Genomic DNA, 21,047 nt, shown 5'->3' with positions numbered 1-21,047 from the left:
ATGTGTAGTTGAGACACAGAAATTCCTCCTTTTTTTCTCAATCTTGTCCCCACTTCCTCTGCTTTTTTCATATCAGGCTATTCAGATAATTTCATGGCTGGCAAAGTACAAATACAGTTCCCTGAAAAAGTATAAGCTGGTCATCCCCATTCTGCAAGTGATGTGCCCCTTGCTTGCAGAATCAACTGATTCTGTTGAAGATGATGATCTCGCTCCTGATCGAGCCGCTGCAGAAGTGATTGACACTATGTCTTTGAACCTCTCAAAGCAAGTCTTTCCTCCTGTCTTTGAGTTTGCTTCTCTAAGTAGTCAGAGTGCAAACCCAAAGTTCCGGGAAGCTTCTGTTACAGCTTTAGGTGTTGTTTCAGAGGGTTGTCTGGAGTTGATGAAAGATAAATTGGAACCCATTCTTCATATTGTCTTAGGGGCTTTGAGGGATCCAGAACAAATGGTTAGAGGGGCTTCATCATTTGCATTGGGTCAATTTGCAGAGCATTTACAGCCTGAAATCATGTCCCACTATGAAAGTGTTCTTCCCTGCATTTTAAATGCTATTGAGGATGCATCGGATGAAGTAAAGGTAAACATAAGAATACCATCAAGTTATCATGCAAATCACATTTTGCACAGCACTTGTATAAACAGTACTCTTTTACTCCATATGATCTTCTTTATTTGATTTTGGATAGGAAAAGTCATACTACGCTTTAGCAGCATTTTGTGAGGACATGGGTGAAGAAATTCTTCCTTTCCTTGATCCTTTGATGCAGAAGCTTCTTGCAGCCTCCAAAATAGCCCTCGTAATTTGCAGGAGACATGCATGGTAAGGAAGATGCATCTCATGTGCTCTGGCAAATCATGTGATTAAACTGAATTAGTAATTAACTTCTGTGCCTTTTGTTTTTGGTTATATTTATAAATTTTACCAAGTAATGTTTTTGCAGTCTGCAATCGGTTCAGTTGCATCTGCTGCTGAGCAAGCTTTCATTCCTTATTCTGAAAGGGTTCTTGAGTTAATGAAATCCTTCATGGTGCTTACCAACGATGAAGATCTCCGATCACGAGCAAGGGCTACTGAGCTTGTAGGAATAGTGGCCATGTCTGCTGGGAGAGTGAGGATGGAACCAATTCTACCCCCTTTCATGGAAGCTGCAATTTCTGTAATGACATTACCATTTTCTCTTTAACAATTGCAGCATGTTCTTTTAGAAATTTAATTTTTTCTGTATTTTCTCAGGGTTTTGGATTGGAGTTCAGTGAGCTTCGGGAGTATACTCATGGATTCTTTAGCAATGTAGCAGAAATTATGGATGATAGCTTTGCACAGGTTTAATTATTTCCATGGAAATAAACTTGTATGGTCCTTTGCATAAATCCATGTTCACATGTAATGATATTTTTTTGAACAGTATCTTCCTCATGTTGTACCCCTGGCATTTGCTTCCTGCAATCTTGATGATGGTTCTGCAGTGGACATCATTGAATCTGATGATGGAAATATCAATGGATTTGGTGGAGTCTCATCTGATGATGAAGCTCATGATGAGCCAAGAGTTCGGAATATCAGTGTAAGAACAGGAGTGCTGGATGAAAAGGCAGCTGCAACTCAAGCACTTGGCTTATATGCACTTCACACAAAGAGTTCTTATTCTCCGTATCCATTTTCTATCCTCCTTATTCCCAGAATTATTTTCCGTTATCATCATGCTGAGGTTTGAATTTTAAATAACAAATAAAGTATTACATCTTGAATTCTTTAATTGTTTTAAGCTATTTGGAGGAGACATCAAGGATTCTGGTGAGACATTCAGGGTATTTCCATGAAGATGTTCGGCTTCAGGCTATCATTGCTTTGAAGTGTGAGTGACAACCATATGGCTTGTTGATGATATTGTGTTAATGCATACCCAGCTGCTCCATTTCCCCATTCAAACTAATGTCTGTTATCGAATTGAACTCTTTTGATTGTTTAAGTGGAAGCAGATCACCATGAGATAGCAATAACAATAATTATATGAAAAACAAGTCATTTTCTTAGGAGAGGAGAGTGGATGGGAACTTTAACAAAAATGTGGGCATCTTTTTTCCTTGGCAATTCAAAAGAGATTGAAAGATTAGAGACAAATTTTAGCGTGTCACCCTGATGTTTGTTATTGCTATTAATTCTTGCATGACTTGACTTGTCTTATCACACGCTGCCTGTGGGATTTAAGCTCTGTAAGCCTGTATTGTTCATAGCAAAGATGTAGAGATTGAATGAATATTCTATGATTACAATAGATAACACACTAAGTCTCGCCGAAATCATACTAATCCCATTATGTGATTCCATACAGCTATTTTGACTGCAGCACATGCAATCTTCCAGAGTCAAAATGTGAGTATGCATTAGCCCTTTACTTATTGTTGTCTTTCTTTGATGTTTTTAGAAATATCTTTTACTTTTCTTGTCTTAATGTAGCCCATCTCTTTTCCCTTTGCCACACCCATGGACAGATGACTTGTGAATATTACATACAACTTGCACTTTTCATACAATCTGGCCATGCATTTTTTATTTTTGTTTTCAGTTGGAATTTAATTTGTTTCTTGGGATAAAAACCTGAAAAGAAAATAGATCGGTGGAGCCATTTTGGTTTGTATGAGTTCTTCCATGTCCTCCCTTGTTATGTTGCTGACCTTATTCTCAACTTAATTCCAGTCTATCCTTGGTACAAGATGAAGTGAAAAGACATACAACTAGTTTCCAAATACACTTCTCTTCAATTCTGACTGTGATGGTTGGTTGTCTGTACTAGTAAAATGTTAATCTTGCTTCTTGTTATGCAGGATGGACCGGCAAAAGCAAGAGAAATGCTTGGTGAGGACATGGCTTGATAGTGGCTTATAAAGTCTGTATCTGCCAGGAACAAATATCCTGGTTTTAAGTGGTGAATAAATTCCAATTAACATATCTTCATACAAGCAGATACTGTGATGGATATTTACATCAAAACTATGACCGGAGATGATGACAAGGAAGTAGTTGCTCAAGCTTGTACGAGTGTGGCAGAGATCATCAAGGATTATGGTTATGCAGCTATTGAACCGTGTAAGCATGGCTGTATTTGCCCCCCCCCCCTCTCCCTCTCCCTCTCCCTCTCCCTCTCTCGTGAAATTAAAGTTCTTAGATGCAGATAAAACATCTTAATGGGCTGTGCTCTAATGTGATTTGATCATAGATATGTCTCGGCTTGTTGATGCGACTTTGCTATTGCTAAAAGAGGAGTCAGCCTGTCAGCAGTTGGAAGACGATAGTGATATGGAAGATGATGACACGGAACATGATGAAGTGCTTATGGATGCTGTTTCTGACATTCTTCCTGCATTCGCAGAGTCCATGGGCTCTCATTTTGCACCCATCTTTGCAAACCTATTTGAACCTTTGATGAAATTTGCGGTGTGTTATTAATTGATCCTCTTGGCAAGTTAGTTGTCATCTTGTGCTAAGACTCGTTTGGGTTCTTATCATTTTGATGGTTGGAAAGTGCAGAAAGCTTCACGCCCTCTGCAAGATCGAACTATGGTGGTTGCTTGCCTTGCAGAAGTTGCTCAGGGCATGGGTGCTCCAATTGCGGATTATGTTGATGTACTTTTATTGCAACATGACACTTTTTTGTTCATTCAAGGTTTGGTTATTTGGCAGTTCTGATATTTTTTCTATATTTTCTGAAAGCTTGTCTCATATTTCAGAGAGTGATGCCCTTAGCAATCAAAGAACTCGCATCATCTAATGCAACTAACAGGAGGAATGCTGCATTTTGTGTTGGAGAATTGTGCAAAAATGGTGGGGGGTCAACTTTGAAGTATCCTTATGCATGCATAACCCAATAAACTTACCCATTTCCCCTCTTTTTTCTATGTTGCCATGATTGATAGTTAAGAGCTCTGCCTTTTGTAATCTACATTTATGTTGTGGCTGCTGGATAGTGTGGGACTACAGTTTATTGTGAGTGATTAATTATGTTGAAAGTTGTCTTAAAAGGTAGAAGGAACTATTTTGTTGCTGATTTCATCATTACATAGCCCATTCATTTATGTTGCTGGAGTTTTTTTCTTTCACCAACACCAGATATTATGGTGATACATTGCGCGGGCTCTTCCCATTATTTGGAGAGTCAGAGCCAGATGACGCTGTCAGGGATAATGCAGCTGGTGCAGTTGCAAGGATGATAATGGCGCATCCCCAGTCTGTACCATTAAATCAGGTTAACATTCCAGTCTGTTCCATTAATATTCTTACTTATTTCTTCCTCATAAATCTTGACTGCTAAATCTCTTGGGTTAATCTTCTCAGGTCCTTCCAGTTTTCCTGAAAGTTCTTCCATTAAAAGAAGATCGTGAAGAGTCCATGGCTGTCTACAGTTGTGTCTATACTCTTGTTTTGTCATCCAATCAACAGGTAATTTTGTATCTGTGTGTACACATCATTCAGATGGATACAGCTAATAGATTGTTTGGTGAACTTATTAGATCATTGAAATAGTTATGAGGTGGTGAAAGTAACAGTACACAGACATATACTAATCTTATCTGCTTTTTTAGTTGTGTTTCGATCACTAAAGCTGTGCTCTTTGTTTTTCTTTCTTTATATACGCAAAAGCAGATCCTTGCACTTGTTCCAGAGTTGGTCAATCTTTTTGCTCAGGTTGTGGTTTCTCCAGTTGAAACACCTGAAGTCAAGGCTCAAGTAGGAAGAGCTTTCTCACACCTGGTTTCACTCTATGGTCATCAAATGCAACCTCTATTAAGTAACCTCTCGCCTGCACATGCTAGTGCTCTAGCTGCATTTGCCCCCAAAAGTTGATGCCTGATTGAATTGGCCAGTTCGCTTTCTTCTCTAGTTTTCTATATGTTTTCCTTTACAGAGTGTGCTTCTCAAAGAAAATGTTTTTTGATGTCGTCTTTTAGTTGGAAGGCTAAATTCAGGGAGGATGCAAAAGTAGTATCAGGTAAGAATGATTTTTTTTTATGAGAGACTCTTATCAGTACAAACTTTTACCTGCTACGTAGTATACCTGCTCCACTAGCATAAATTGAAACAGATGCACTCATTTTTACAGGTTTGGATCCTGCTGCTGTCTCCACATCTCATTCTGTGAATGCACTATTTTCTTTTCCATCAATTTTGTTTCATGGTATTCCATTTTCTCGATATTTATTTCCCTGCATTGTTATTTATCATAGCTCCAGTGTTCTCCAATTTATTTGCTTCTTCAGCTTGAGTGGCGAGGTTTTTTCAGGGTTTTCTGCTCATGACAAGAGAGGTTTTCGAGTGTTTCACAGAATACAAATTTGTTACTTGTCATTCATTCATTACAAAGCATAGAATGTAAAAAAAAATACTACCTTTGTAAGATCAATGTTATGATTTTTGTTTGCTGCTGTCGTGGTTTCTTCTGAGCACACACTCCATTTACCGAAGAAAAAGGACAGTTTGTGTTTTCCCTCCCATAAATTGCTTCTCAAGCTCCTCAGAATTTTATATCATGCTTGGAAATCTACCTTTAGCCTCTTTTTTATCTGTTTTCCCCATGCACGTACAAAACTCCAGTTCCCGCATTGATTTTGCCTGTTAACGAGGACACTTGCTTTATACATTATGTGAATATATAAAAGCCAGCAGCGTTGAAGAATCTGCTTCGCTACACGGCACTATATTATTAATTCTTGATATGCATTTTTTATATCTGTAGTGGCTTGTGGTTGATCAACATGTTTGTAGAAGCACATTTGCCGGTGATGCTGCTGCCACTCCGCAAGATAACGGCTCTCAGCTCCATAAGCTTGCAGAGTGCCGAAATTGCACTTTGTAATTGATAAAATGTTTATTCATTCATTTTTACGTGGATTTGAAATTAAATTTTGTGGATTTAAGTGCTCCGAGTGCCTTTCGATCTCCGGTCCTTGCGTGGTCCTCATTTTCATTGCCTCTCAACGTCATGCCGTCAACATTTACCATGAGATATGCAACAATCTTGTCTTTTAGCCATGTGCATTAGCGTCGGTGCGAAGATCTTTTCAATTTCATCATCAACCCCGTCTATTATTCCAAGCAAGCCATCCACAAACAGTCGTATCTTTTTCCTGCCAGGAAAAAAACATCTTTACATCCTGATCGATTGACTCTTAGCTTCAAGTTTTTGATACCAGCAAAGCAAGTTTGAGCATATCACATCTTCAAGGAAACAAGCGATCATATCATACAAAGCAAGGATTTTCTTAGAAAACAAAAGGTACCGAGCTTGTGTTGAGAAAAGTCTTGCAGCAGCTCTTGGTGCGCTCAGAAATCTCAAATAGAAAGTTTTGGAGGCTGCATATTTGAACGGGAGCGCATCTGGAGTATCAATGGTGCCTTTCACCAGTCTTTAAACGGAGATTTTCAGGTCCTTGACTTGAACTCGTCTAGGCAGAACACGCCCAAGGGAAGGGATTTCGGGATTAAATAAGGGTCTTTACATGCTCTTTTTGTTAAGCAAGGTCATCACAGCTTCACCACCTCAATGTTCTTCTTGCAAGCGATTAGATCAATGTGGCACTCCCGATTCTCGCCATGATACAGAATGTTCAACACTTCAACGTCACCGAGGTTGATCAAACCAGACAGTTAAAGGATTTCGAGCCCCTGGCACCAAAACATAACAAAATTCTCAATGGAAGGGCAGAGAGAGACGAGGCTGAATAATATCATCAACAACCTCAGTGCAGCACAGAGATCTCTTAGAGAGGGCCAAATTATGTTTTCTCTTGGGAGGGGCAGCTTGAGAAAGCATCTATCCAAACTAATAACAGAAAAAAGAATTGGCAGAGAAGATGGCTGCCGGCAAATTACAGCGGAATCGAAACCGTGAAATTCACATTCGAGATCAAGCTCCCAGTTCTGTTGAGGATTCCAGAGATAGTCTAAACTTCTGAATGCTAACTGCTATAGGCATTGTCTAACCAAAGAATTATGCACGAAATTGAGGAATTTTTGAGTCCTGCTATTGACTTCATATGTCCCTGGAAAAGCGAGCATTTCAAGTCGAAACAAGGACTGAAAATGGGCAATGAAATCCAAATATGATGCAACACTTTGGGCACGACTGATGTCAGTTTCATTGATCTCCACGTTCATGGTGTTGATATTGATGTTATTATCTTTTCCATGACGTTTCCTTTGGCAATTAATTCTGTTAGTCACGCTGGCAACATCCCCTGTCTTGCTTCCTCTAATCCATCATTCATCTTCTATTGTTATAAAAATAATTAAATAGATGAAAAAAATGTGATTAGTTGGATTAATTTCAAAATGAAGTAAATTAGCTGAAATTCAAATAAATAGTAAACAATTTTCCCCTTGGAAATGAAAGAAACTAACTAAAAAATGTCTTTTTTAATGGCCGAAAGAACTTTATGATATTTAAATAATTATTTTTTTAGAAAGAAAAAAATATAATAATATTATAGAGAAAAATGCTCTTAAAATATATATGCGATAGAGAATAAAGATTGTGAATATTTATTCTTATAGCCTATAAATTTTGTCTTTTTATAGAGAAAAAAAGTTGAAATGTAACTTCATCTTTGTGATATTTTAAGTTACATTATAAATTGTATTTCACTTATTTTATCAAGCTAAAAGATAAAAAAATGATTGGCCACGAAAGACTTTAATATATATAATGATCTTAATGGAGTATATACTTATTTTATCAAGTCTATTTATTGAGAAATAACTCATATATAATTTTATTTAAAATTATATAGAATTGATAGTGTGAAACTCAATTATCTCTTAAATTTTATACCTAACATGCTTGGCCAGGATATACTAAGAAACTCATTTGTGACTGGGTTTGACCAGTGCCATATCCAATACACGGGGCTTGACACATTGTAAAGCCTAATCACGACTAGTTATGGCCAACACCATATGATTGAGTCCACATTTAATAGGAAGCATGGTAATAAAATATGATTGTTCAGATAGATGCTATTAGAAACGTATTGTGCTCAAAGAATGATACCCTAGGCTGTGATATAGTCCTTGTTGTGAATGTTGTGTGAAAATTTATCTTCTCGAAAAGTTTTACTCTTCTCCAGGAACAAGTACTAATTCTACTCGAGGAATATTATATCACACCAGTTATTATTGTTTAGTGATGTTAGTTTTCATTTTTTTAGTGTTGTTTTCATGCTAACTATGACCATCTGGTTGGAACAATTGGTTTTGCCTTCTAATTTGGATAATTGACCCTAAACTGCCTGAACATTTATTGTATCTCTCGCAAATGTTCAGCCCTGTTTCTGTCATCAGAAGATGGTCCCCGGTGAAGAATATCTTCAGTGGCTTGTAGAATAAGCAGACTGATCCTTGCACCAACCATGAGATAGAGACACTGTCATTGATGTCTAATGCAGAAATTAACTGGAAGCAATATATCAGTATGCTTAAAGCGCTGCTATGCGAACACGAAGCAATTACTACAGTGGTACAACCTATGTTTTCAGAGAAATTTGTTTCCAAAAACAGAAAAAGGTTGACCATGGAAGATATACAGAAAGCGAGACAGAGAAAAAGATTCGAGGAAATAAGAAGGGAAAAGGGAATGAGTACGATTTGCTTTCATTTCGTTTAGGAAAATAAGGAAAAAAGTTTAGATCCACCGGGATAATACTACTTTTTATGAAGAAGGAAAAGAAGCGATCTCTTTTTATGCAACTTGATTGGAACAATTGGTACAGAGGCTATTATACGGTGCTTGTCATGATTAAACCAGGACCTGATATAGATGCTCAAGCGACATTTTTGAATTTTGGAGTGATAGTGTATATGTACAAAATATGAATGCAGAAGAAAACCTACCGGTGTTTTTCTGCTGATCAATTGGTGTAGGAAATGTCTTCTGTGCTTGAACAAATCTGGGGCAGGTTTCTCGGTATGGATTGAACTCGTTGGACAAGAAAGTAAGGCCTAAAATGTAAAACATTTTAAGGTTAACAGTTAGACCAGTACAGTTGGATCAAATTCTGTGCAATCAGTAATGTTAAAGGTCAAACTTTTATCAAGCCGATCAAAGACAAGCTAAAAGGTTTGCTACAGTTGGATAAAATGAGGCAAAGCCCTTTGTGCTACAGACAGAAATCGGGGGCAGAAGATCAGAAAAAATGGAATAAAGTCGGCAAAGTACGTAAACCCCTGGCTTAAGAATGCACTAGAAAATCCAGAAACTCAACTTGTGCAGACAAGCATATCTCTTACTCTTCTCATCCTCCATGCAGTAGAATCTTCCTTTGATTGAATGAAAAATTGATGTGGACAAAAATGTAGTATAAAAGCTTAGCCAACTTCCACTCCAGGTCATCATCAATAACTTCAAAACCGTTTTCGATTTGAAGCCTTAAAGCCCTCCTTCCAGAAGAATCCATTGTTGCATTTCTTCCTCCTTGAAGGGAGTGCCGCCGCCACACCCCAGTGGACATCCAAAAACTAGCAGCCAACTTATACGCATCCACTAACTTTTTATAACTCTCCTAGAAGAGAACTCTTAAAGATCATATAGTATTTCCTTGAACAACCAAGGCAGATAACTGCTTCCCAAACTAGTCAACTATGGATGGGGGAGGGGCGATGTATTCAGATGCTGATAGGAAATTTTGTCTGAAAAGTAAATGACCTACATAAGTTAGCTAAAACAGCAACTAAAGAATCAAATTGCAAAGGCACCTGAAGAGCTTTGAGGCGTTCCTCCCCAGAATCAATATAGAAGGATTCCTGGAGCCATCCAACGGCAGGCATCGCAATCTATGCATGTGTGATCTGCAAAACGAATCAGAAAGAAAATAAACTACGTTGCCTCATCCCATAACAAAACTTATAGAATGAACACCAGCATCATCAAACACTAAATTGGTCTGAAAATAGAAGCCTCGCGTTACGTTCCAGCTATACCCAGAAAAGGGAACGAGAGAGGGAGAGACTATTGTTAAGTTACCTACAAAGAAGTCTCCTTCTATATTCTAGTGTCGCCTCATTCGTCTAGCCTGATATGGAGCGGAAGCAGGTGCTGCAGCTGCTTCCTCCTGGCTTTTGATTGCTTCAATCTAACCAGTCTCTTGACGACTGAATGATGAAGAAGGTAACAACACCTCTGGGCATCTCAATTTTGCAGTACTCTTCACAGCCATCCCCACATGTTTCCTTGTCAAAAGACAGTCAAGAGAAATGAGGCAGCGATAGTCCCGCAGTCAAGAGAGAGAACACATAAAACATCAAAGTCAAACAAAATCAATCGGTCAACGCATGCTTGCTTCTTTTTTAAGCATCTACACAGCTGCAGTTATCTGTGTATGCCACCTGCTTCCAAGGGGTTGGGTTCCGGACTTCCGCTGACAAGAAAAAAGATTTCTTTTATGCTCGGATTAAAAAAAAAAAAAAACACCCATTTTTGCCTTTTGAAAAGTACAATATTTTAGTTTCTTTTAACTTCATTAGGAAAATACAAGCTTTGGTTATCCTTGATTTCGATATTCCGAGAGATTTTAACCGAGATTTCTCTTAAAAACATTCATTAAAGCTTGCGATTTGTCTAAAGTCTACTTAATTTGAATATGCCGAAAAGACAACCTCAAAATATTCTTTATCATTTAAGAAAAGAATTGAAAAAAAACTCTCATTGCTGGAACCAACTATCTTGTAGCCAGTATTGCACAATTTTGTCTAAAAAATTGGAAGGTCAGATTGGCCGTCTAGTTAACAAATTTTAGGTTAATTAGAAATTCTTTTATTAGAGATGACTAGATTATTAGTGATCCACATGTATTCGATTTTGTGTTATAATCTAATTGAATCTTAATTAATTTAATTATTATTTTAAGTCTGATTTAGACCTGTTTATTTTTATATTTTAAAAATATTTTAAAAAAATTAAATTTTTTAGTGTTTTTAAATTATTTTGATAGGTTAATATTAAAAATAAATTTTTAAAAATAAAATAATAGCCGGTTTGCACAATTTATTTCGGATAAAAGAAGAATGAGGAATTGTTTTAGTTTAATTGCTGAAAAACAAAAACTAGTATAAAAGAGGTGTAAAACATAGAGGTCCCTCATCCTCCCTCCCTCCCTCCATGCACCCTCCTCACCTCACCTCACCTCTCGTGTGTATATTCTTCTTCTCGTAACAAAATCTAAATTCTAAAACCTCAGAAATGAAATTAACAAACACTTCTCAGCCAACGCTTCAGCACAATCCATAATCAACAAAACCAAACACCCACCCCCCTCCCCCGGGAAGAAAGAAAAAGATTATTAGCTTTTACCACACTACTGTCATTTGGAGGAAAAAAACAACATAAACAACGACTTCAAATTCAAAACCCTAATTTTCTTCTACCATTCCGCATCAAAAATCAAACAAGCTTAGTTAAACACAAAACAATGATTAATGGTTTTGATGATGATCCAACATCATCACCACCGCCACCACCAACACCAACACCAACACCAACACCAGCAAACCTCCACTGCACTACCACCACACCCTGTCCCTCTCTCCACTTCCGCCCATAGATCCCCAGCTACTCCCTCCCACACTCAATCCCAACCCCCTCTTCCTCTGGCCCCTCTCTCCTCCTCCTCTCACCGTCTCCCACCACCAGCCCTCGATCATGTAATTTCCCCTATAGCATCCGCAGCTCACCACTCCGCTGACCCAGCTCCCACACTGGCTAGGGTCCGGCTCTCTGATATCTCTCCCTACGATGGGGCTCCTGGCGGGCCCTACGTGCGGGCGGTGGATGCGCTTTCGGGGTCTTTAATGAGGCACAACGCTGCTGTTATTGAATTGGGGAGTGAAGAAGCCTCGCTTATGCGATGTGGCCTCGAGGCTGCAAGGCTGTATTTTAGGAGTCGGTCTCAAAACGGTGTCGTTAAAGGTTGTAGCGGCCGCGGGGTTTATATGTACAGAGCTGGAAGGTAAAAATGCTTGTTTAATTAGTGTGTATTTTGATTAGAAGTGTGCGATTGGTGTAAAGTTGGAAACTTTAAATGGTTCTGTGTGTAATTAGTGTGAAGGTTAAAACTTCGAGTGGGTAATTAGGTGTTATAATTTATAAATGTGTTGCAGGCCAGTGGAAGATTGGGACTCGTCTCCGCCATGTATGGCTGAAATATTTAGGTGTATGGGAAAGGCAGCGCGCTCTGCTTTATGTGCAATAGCAAGACATCTTCGTTTAAGAAGCGAGTAAGGATGATGACGGTGGTGGATATTTAATTTTGAAAGCTTGTGTTGGTTAAGATTCTTATGAATGATATGAAGCTTGCAAATTATGTTGACTGCAGTGTTTTCAACCAGTTGCTTGATGATACCCCATTGCCAGCTGGCGAGGTGTCTTCTTCGGTGCTTGTTGCCACCTATTCTCATACTTCTTTGCAAAATGGAAAAGGGGCTATTGGGGCAGGGAAGCCAGCGGCTAATGGTGAAGTTGAGAAGGGATTGTTGACTTTGATTTCCTCAGACAGTCCTGGTCTGCAGGTATTCTACTGTCTTTTAAACAACATGTACTCCTGATATCTAACAAATATTGTTCTTTAGTGTTGGAGAATTTTTCCTGACTAAGTATCACACTTGTGCTGGCTTCAAATTAATTCTAAAGTTTCCTTTTTTCCTTTTCCCCCAAGCCATGAGTAACATTATTCATTTGCGACACTCTGACAGGTGTTTTAGTGTAATAGTGACAATCTGTTTTATACCATCTTAAATGCTTTTCTCCCCTAGGTTTGTGACCCAAATGGTCGCTGGTACTTAGCTGATTGTGGTTCAGCTCCAGTTGATCTCTTACTCATTACTGGCAAGACACTTAGCCACACGACTGCTGGACTTCGTCCTGCTGCCTCATATAGAGCTGCTCCTGATTTCTCATCGGGTACTAACAGTGGTGGGAGGTATAAATATTTTTATTGAAACTGATTAATGTCATGCATCTTGTGTTTAAAATTGTTCCAGTTTTACAATTGATTTTCACATTTAGGCTGCTCACTAAACTTTTCTGTTGCAGGACTTCACTGGTATTCAGGCTCATGCCACAGGGAAATGCTATTTTAGATTGTTCTCCAATTGCAGCAGCTGGTCATGTTATTCCCCAGAGCTATGTACCAATATCAGTGAGTCAGTTTATGGATGACCTTTCTGCTGAGGAGGATGTTGTGTGCAATCAACCTAATAATACTTATGTAAGTTCTAATTGGAGTTTGCCTGTAAAAGTGTAAGAGTAAAAGAATTTCCACCAACTGAACCTTCGTATACTAGATTTTATCCTTCTTTATTTGTTGTGCTTTGTGGCCTTTCCTTCTTCTCTGTTCTTCTCACAAGGTTGTTAAGAGTAGGTTCTGCTGAAATAGATAATTTGATCTGTCATGAAACGTATTTGTTATCCGCCCTGTTTTCAGCTGAGATCAGATCTTAAAGACCCCACATGAGCAACGGTTATGGAATTCATATTGTTATTGATCAAGTTCCTATTCTTTGATTTTTTTTCACTGGTTTGCAAAATTTCTATATGACTTTCATATCTGGAGAAAAAAGAAAAATATTGAAAAAATCAGCTGAAATCAGGTGATGCTCACACATGTAAAAGAATATGAGTTCGCTACTTGGTTTCCTGCAATTCCTTATTCTTTGTTCATGCATATTGAGATTTTATTTCTTGTTGTGTTAAATGCCTTACCTTTTTTGTTTGCTGATCAACTGAAACTTTCAGTTGTAATTTGTCATGAGATTTCATTTTAAATTTTGGATTTACAGGTTGCTCAAAATGATACGAACAAGGAACCATCACTAAGAAGTGTGCTCTCAGATCCCTTGTCGTGAGTTCTCCTGTCTTTGCTTGTGCTTTTCCATTATGCTTGTTGGTTTCAATATAATGGCATTCTAGATCAGGTAACAGCCTCAAGTCTTGGAATTGAGTAGGTTTTTTCAATTCAACATGATACTGGCACCTTTTTTACCATGGCTTATATTGTTAAATTCATCCAGTTAAAATATTCTCAGTCCCTACTTTATACTGTTACCAATACAAAGTGTAAGTTTTTAATAAACATATTTGTGCAATGTTATAAAGGAATCCGCGTACTGGTTTCTTTCTGTTTTTTTTCACAACCAACCTCTCTAATGGTCTTGTTGTGCATATATAACGTTTGGGAGTGACTCGCCAATAAAAGAAAAATACATAGCATAGAATTATTCCTAGGATCACACGCGATAACCAACTTCACATGCCATGGGATTTTTATGGTTATATATCCCTGTGACAAAGATCTTTAGCTGCTAGTGTCTAAGTAGACTTCAGGTTGTCACAATGGTGGAAAAGATGGGTGGTGAATCTTTTTGTCTATATTTCATCTCTGCGACGTCTCCTTTTCACTGATGCAGTGAGAAATTTGCAGCACTGCTGGCCTGCCAGTGTATGTATACATCATGAGAGTTTCCTACAAGTAGTTGTTAAGAATTGACTTCGAATGCATTAAGTTTTTACATAACCTCATCTCTTGGTGCTCTCAGCAGAGTTCGGGGTTCCATGTCATCAAAGAAATAGAAAACAGGATGAATCATCAGGTCTATACTTGATGTTGGAAAATTTGGATTTATTCCCCACAAAGGATTCATAGCTCAGTAGGTCAGAAAATTAAGGATCTTAGAAGGAAATTAGAGCTTTTACTGTACATGTGAATGATGACTGAGGTTAGTAGTAGCCAAAAATAAATAGAAGAAAATAGCATTTAGAGTAAAGAGAAGAAAAGAAACACTCTCAGGCTGCAGCTCAAACTAAACCAAAATACTCATAATTGTATCATTAAAGTCTTGCCTTTTAGATATTACTATTATAGGCACCAAAACCCCTAATAGTTCTGATCTAAATAGGAAATAAAAATCCAAATTGAAAAAGGAAAATCATAAATACTAGAAAACTTTTGATATAAAATCATTGTGTATATTGTTGGAAAACCAGAAAACTCATACATCAGTAGTTTTTGCATCAACTAAAATCAGAAAACCATAAATGATAGAAACTAAACCATAAATCCACTTTCCTAAGTAGCTTTAAATTCCTAAGAAGGACAAATTTCTAAACAGACTAAAACAAGAATGTGCAGAAATAAAAATCAAAATATGGTAATTCAAGAAGTTATTCCTATTTGGCTGCATCTGTTCATTGTCGATGATTTTGATAAAATCAATTTTATATTTATTGCTCTTCTTACTCATATGTTGATTTGACCTCTCTTGTTTAGAGAGAGAAAGAAACTGACCGCTATGTTAATGTGTGCTATGTGAATATTAAATGGGTTTTTTCTTTTCCATGCGCTTATCTAATGATGCATCAGAGGTGCATTCCTTGAAGATGCCATGTTTGTTTCCTGTGGACATTCGTTTGGTGGTCTCATGCTGAGAAGAGTCATTGATATGGTAAGTAGGATTATCTGCTAGTTATATGGAAATTAGAAGTAACTTTCATAATAGCATAGGTATAAGATGGTAAAAAACACTAGATGCCTGATGTTCTTATATTGGTTCTAGTGTCGATACATTCAAGGGAGTTTCAGGACCTTCATTTGTATATTTTTACAAACTTCGACACTCATAGAACTCATTGCTCTTTTTCTGTCATTATACTTCAAGAAGTAGAAAGAATTTTGATCCCCATCCTGCCTGGATTCCAATTGACGTTTCATCAAATGTTTCAGCTAGTGTTTATTGCTTATACTGCATAGGCACCAAAACAGAAATGTATAGTCTGTTGACGTTTTCTGTTATTCAAGGACTCCTACCTTGTGATGTGACATGCTCTTTGATATCTTCTTATGAGATCTACTGGTCTGCTGCTTTTGTACGATATACTTGTTATATAGGAGACAAGAATCATAACTCCAGTTGTTTTTTGTATCACAGTCGAGATGTACACTTTGCAATGCTGACATTGAGGCTGGGTCTTTGGTTCCTAATTATGGTAGGTTCTACTTGACTTGTATATACTCTCTCCCGCACTCAAACACACACACGGAACCTTTTGATGCCTGGTCATGCTAGATACCAATTCTTTTCTGAACCTCTTAATTGCATCTTATCATCTTTGTTCTTATATTTAACTTATATGCAGCTCTTAGAGCTGCAGCATCAGCTGTAAAGAATGAAGATGATCGAAGGCTATTCCATAATGCAACTCTGCGAAAGCGTCGCAAAGAAATGGGTGATCACACAGATTCCATGAAGAAGAGACCACACGGGGTATGCTTCAAATAAGTGCCCAACTTTTTTATCTAGTTATCGTGGAAATACAGTTCTACAAGCATGCATGGATATCAAATCTTCTACTACTTATGTTTGTAGTGGATAAGGGGAAGGCAAGGCAAAGGGAATTTAGATGCAACTTAGAAAAACTGTATAAAATTTCAATTGGGCATTGGCTCTGTTGGCAGTGGGTGATATCCATAACAATCTAATGGTGACTGAAAGCACAAATGAGGCATTAAGAATTGGTGTAAAGAACCTTGATTTTGGCTTATTTTGTCTCAACTACTATGGAACATTGATAGCTCTTCCACTAGTGTTCAATGTTTTAAGGGTTCTGTTCTGACTTCTATCGGTGCTTTTAGTGATGAAAACTATAACTCTAAATTTTTCTGTTTTAAATGATTTGAAATCAATAAAAATCTAATGATGACTGGTAGCACAAATGAAGCATTAGGAATTGGTGTGAAGAACCTTATTTTGTCGTATTTTGTGTTGTGCCATTTTAGCTCTTTAAATGAATGAATTTTCTCTCTGATGTTTTCAATGATCGATACTCTCTGTAGTTTGTTGCTTACAAAACCAGCATGCTGTGAATTCTGTTATGTATTAATAAAAGTCCAGTTTCAAAAGCATTTTGACAGATTATTTGCCTGTCCTCAGGAGAATGGAGATATTGCTGCTGACGATGGTTTGCATAGAGGAGTTCAGTATCCTTTTGCTGTAAATGAGAAAGTAGTGATTAAGGTTCGTTTTAGCATTCTCTTTCCTTGTATTCTGTTTATGGCTGTCGTCAATGGCATTGCATGCATGAAACATTGAGCACTGTGTTGAATCATATAGGGAAATAGGAGGACACCAGAAAAATTTGTTGGAAAGGAAGCAATCATCACTTCACAATGTCTCAATGGCTGGTGAGTTGAGATGGCTTGTTATACCAATTAAATACTGCTTACCTTCAGATAATCACGGTATTGGTAGTTGAACGCTGCATGGATATGAAAGGCAAATCATGGTTTAATTTGATGTTAGATGCACAGTGCAAAGATCTTTCCTTTTCTTTCTTTCAGGTACTTGCTTAAGATTATTGGTAGTGGTGAGAATGTTCGTCTACAATATCGCTCTCTTAGAAAAATTTTGAACTCTGAAGCCGTTGAAGACAGATGTGCTTCACAGCCAATTCAAAACAGCAGCTAATAGACTTAAATTTTCGTAATGTACACTTACCATCCCTATAGGGCTCAACTAGTGATAGATCTTGTCCTGTTGATTGCCAAGAAGGAAATGATATCGTTTCTTGTAAGTTATTTTGTATCCGAATATTTAGCTAGAAAGCCTAGAATAGGTAGGTTATTTTGCAGCGCAGAGTTCAGGTAGCAGATTGTAAAGAGAGGAAAAGATTGAGGATAACACGGACCGTTTCTTTGTAACACGAGGGGTATGTACACGGAGAATGATTTTATTAGTATATTATATGTTTTTGGTTTCCTTTTTTCTCCCTTTTTTTTCTTTCCTGTCCCGCAATTGTGAGTTCAGAGTATTTTTCTTTTCCCTCTTTTTCTCCCGCCACGCACATGAAGGAAACTTAAAATATATGGAACACCAACTGATTTATGTCGACAATATTCTCGCTGCATGTTGCCTTTGCTTTTGTTTCAGAACTCTCTATTTTAGAGCTGGACTGGACTTGCTTTCTTCGGAAAGCAAACTGCCCTAGGAAAGAGACCAATGTTGTCACCTCTACTTCATTAAGTTAATTAAAGCTTCTCGTTCTCTCTCTAGTCCTTTCTGATTGAACAAGTAAATCCTATAACGATAGCAAGTTTTTGTAGAATTTAACGTCTTGGATTTAGTCAGGAATTTGGCCTATGCTCGTACGGGTAGTGAGGATTCAAAAGAGACACACCAAACCCTCGAGCTTCTTGTCTCTGCTTGTGTAGTTTGGTAGATGCTTGGTGATAAAGGAATACCTTTTCTTGAGCAAAATCGTGTCTTCGAGTAAAGCACTCTGTTCTATAATTAACGAGGATGATCACAGCACTGGTGCCGCCATCTTGCCAAACTTACCCTTGTTTTTTCTATTCGAGAGTAAAAATATTGACAGACGAGAAACATTGAATTGGTGAAATTATATCACGAGTGATGATCTATCGAAATGATCGACAAAAGCTTTGAGATTTCAAACTCTAGAAAGGCTTGCGGCGGCAGAATCTTTATCCAGGATCGCATGATATGACAACAAGCATTATTGATAGAAGCTTTGCTTTGATCAAATTCCAATTAGCAATAATTCTCTTTCATTAGCTGTGCACGTTTACAAGGACAAGATTATAAAGCAAGCAAGAGCACGCGCACGCGCACGCGCCACGGTGGACTTTTTTCTCAGTAAAATAAAACAATGCTTTCTTTCTATGTATTCTTATCTGGCGGGCTTCCTTTGCTTTTTAGCATTACATTGTCTGTTGCTTTTGTTGACCCGCTCTCAGTCTCTCCAGCATCTCCTTTCTACTGCTCATAACCGTATTGAACACTTCATTCACGCCGTTACTCAACCTCTCTAATCCCTCTCCTAATGTCTCCGTCACCCTCTCCAGCTCCTTGACGGCACCGTTTAGGCTCTCCCCTTTTTCTCCGCCTGCGTCATCCATGACGCCGATCACTTCCCTGAGACGTGCTTCCACGTCATCTAGCTCCTCGAGTAGATGCCTCTTTTTGCCCGGCCGAGAGATCGCTGAGTTGAGAATATTGAACGAGTCAGCCCACAAAAACTCGGACGGCGCTCTAACGGCAACACCTAACTCCGTCGATCCACGCAACGCCGCGACCACAACTCCCGCGACAAACACCGTTACCAACCCAACGGAGTGGATCGTGCGGCGGACAATCCTTTCATCGGATGAGATCTTTCCACGTGGAACCTCCTTAAGCATGAAAGCCAAATCTATGACCAGATGCTCCAAATTCTTGCTGCTTTCATATCTGGGTCCCTTGAGATTATTATCCCAATCAGTCAGCGAAGCCCTAGCTCTTCTTAGTTTCTCTGCATCTTCACTGTTGTTGTTGTCGTTAAATAGGTGAAGTGCAAGTTTGAGGAGAAGCCGGCGATGGCGTAAGCGTTCAATCTCCGAAGCGATGGAGTTGCAGATATCGAGGAGCTTGACACTGTCATCCAAGTAAAAATTCAAAGAATCGGTGAGCTTGGGGTTGGAAAGTAGGGTTATGGCTTGGTTATGTGTGAAGGAGAGAAAAGCGAGGGCCGAGGAGAGCCAGGAGAAATTGATAGTAACAGAAGAGCGGGAATTACATAAAGTATTGAGGCGACGAAGAATGGATTCGTCGAAGGACTGAGAGATAAGGTCGAACTCCTCCTTCTTCTTCTTCTGTTTGTTAAAAGAATCGAAGAAGGAGGTATAATTGGGTTTCTCAGTCAGAAACATTGTTGATGAGAAGAATGGAATAGAAAAAATAAGCACAGGTGAGAAATGGTGGCTGTGATTTTATTATGTATATGGAAAGGGCGGTAGAGGAATAAAAGACGGAGGCTGGTGCCGCCGTAGGTAGTTGACGAGGTCGCTGCACGCTCCTTCTTTTACTTTCGACGCGGTGCAGAACAGATACAAGAAAGAAAGAAAGACCCTTGACATTATAATAATAAAACAAAACCCTAATTTACGGTCTTGTCCCGGGGATATTTTTGAATTTGTTATTTGTAAGCAAGGGTTGTCGGCTTGTCGTTCTCTGCGTGTTTTGTTTTAAGAGATTAAACAAAAGGGTACGCATCTAATTAAGAAAAGGAAAAAAAAAAAAAAACAAAAAAGGAAGTGTGAGATATGAATTAAGTAATAAATCATACATAGGGAGAATTGTATTAAAATTAATTATAATTAACGAATACAAAGTATGAATGTTAATAAGTAATGTTAAACATTAAAATAATTAAAAAATATTAATTTAAAATATAAAAAAATAATTAAAAAAAAAAACAGTTTTAAAACTTAAAAACGAAAATGACGTGGTATAGAATTTCACGGTATAGCGTGTGTAGAGGGAATTTTCTTATATTATTTTGAAAGCACAATAATAATCTTCTGCTTCTACGATCCAATGAAGGTCATCCCAATTTTGGTGTAGGCAAAATTATGAATGTGTGTGTCCATGTAGGATTGGAGATCATTTTGAAGACGTCAAATTGACTATTCTTCCATTGGAAAAGGTTGTCAATTATCTTAATCAATTGATGTGTTTTTTTATTTATTCAGTCATGTTTTTGAAAGACTGGAACAGATCAGAACTAGATGGTCTGCGTTCAACTTATAAGCTAAGCATAGACTGGTTCAACGCTCTTTTGTTTTGTTTGATATTACAATGTAATTTTATATTTTTTTTAAAAAATTAATTTTAAATTAGTTTTTATATTTATTTTTAGATTGTTTTGATATACTAATATAAAAAATAAATTTTTATACTATTATTCTCTAAGCACCCTTTTTTTTTAATTTTAACTTGGTAAATCATAATTTTATGATATTGTTATATTCATATAATTGTTGGCGGTATAATTACTACTAAGTGTTTATTGAATTAAAAGAAATATTCAAGTTCATGAGATTGTGGCTTGGTGAAAAATTCCTCCACATCAGGGTTTAAGCTCCACTTGTGTATGTCTCAAGTCAGGAGTTAGAGTTAAATAAATTTTGATCCTTTTTTTTCTCAATAAAAAAAATTCAAAACAAATAGT

The 21,047-nt window shown here is 37.7% G+C and overlaps 2 protein-coding genes, 1 long non-coding RNA gene and 1 pseudogene across 4 annotated transcripts; 2 read left to right on the top strand and 2 right to left on the bottom strand.

The window, feature by feature from the left end:
• Window positions 1-44: 44 nt before the first annotated feature.
• Window positions 45-5,425, top strand: LOC118055927 (probable importin subunit beta-4; annotated as a pseudogene).
• Window positions 5,426-8,223: 2,798 nt separating this feature from the next.
• On the bottom strand, window positions 8,224-10,276 carry LOC118055891 (uncharacterized). 2 transcript variants are annotated; one of them, XR_012170431.1, is made up of 4 exons: window positions 10,017-10,276; window positions 9,749-9,841; window positions 8,888-9,682; window positions 8,224-8,388 (listed from the first exon to the last, which is right to left on the bottom strand). It is a non-coding gene; the product is annotated as an uncharacterized lncRNA (long non-coding RNA). The 2 variants fall into 2 exon arrangements; XR_012170430.1 differs by having other exon boundaries at window positions 8,888-9,841.
• Window positions 10,277-11,134: 858 nt separating this feature from the next.
• Window positions 11,135-17,797, top strand: LOC118055817 (uncharacterized). The gene is made up of 12 exons (XM_035067819.2): window positions 11,135-11,997; window positions 12,149-12,265; window positions 12,364-12,556; window positions 12,800-12,966; window positions 13,080-13,254; window positions 13,826-13,887; window positions 15,406-15,487; window positions 15,971-16,028; window positions 16,179-16,306; window positions 16,973-17,056; window positions 17,153-17,223; window positions 17,380-17,797. The coding sequence occupies exons 1-12, from the start codon at window positions 11,468-11,470 to the stop codon at window positions 17,504-17,506; spliced, it is 1,794 nt and encodes a 597-aa protein (XP_034923710.1). The 5' UTR covers window positions 11,135-11,467; the 3' UTR covers window positions 17,507-17,797.
• A 792-nt stretch (window positions 17,798-18,589) lies between these two features.
• LOC118055818 (protein BPS1, chloroplastic) lies at window positions 18,590-19,931 on the bottom strand. The gene has a single exon (XM_035067821.2). It carries the CDS (start codon window positions 19,744-19,746, stop codon window positions 18,760-18,762), a length of 987 nt encoding a protein of 328 aa, XP_034923712.1. The 5' UTR covers window positions 19,747-19,931; the 3' UTR covers window positions 18,590-18,759.
• Window positions 19,932-21,047: the final 1,116 nt, after the last annotated feature.

This window comes from Populus alba, chromosome 8, assembly GCF_005239225.2.
Source record: "Populus alba chromosome 8, ASM523922v2, whole genome shotgun sequence".
In the NCBI taxonomy this organism is placed as follows: Eukaryota; Viridiplantae; Streptophyta; class Magnoliopsida; order Malpighiales; family Salicaceae; genus Populus; species Populus alba.
This window is presented reverse-complemented; position numbering and strand designations above follow the sequence as displayed.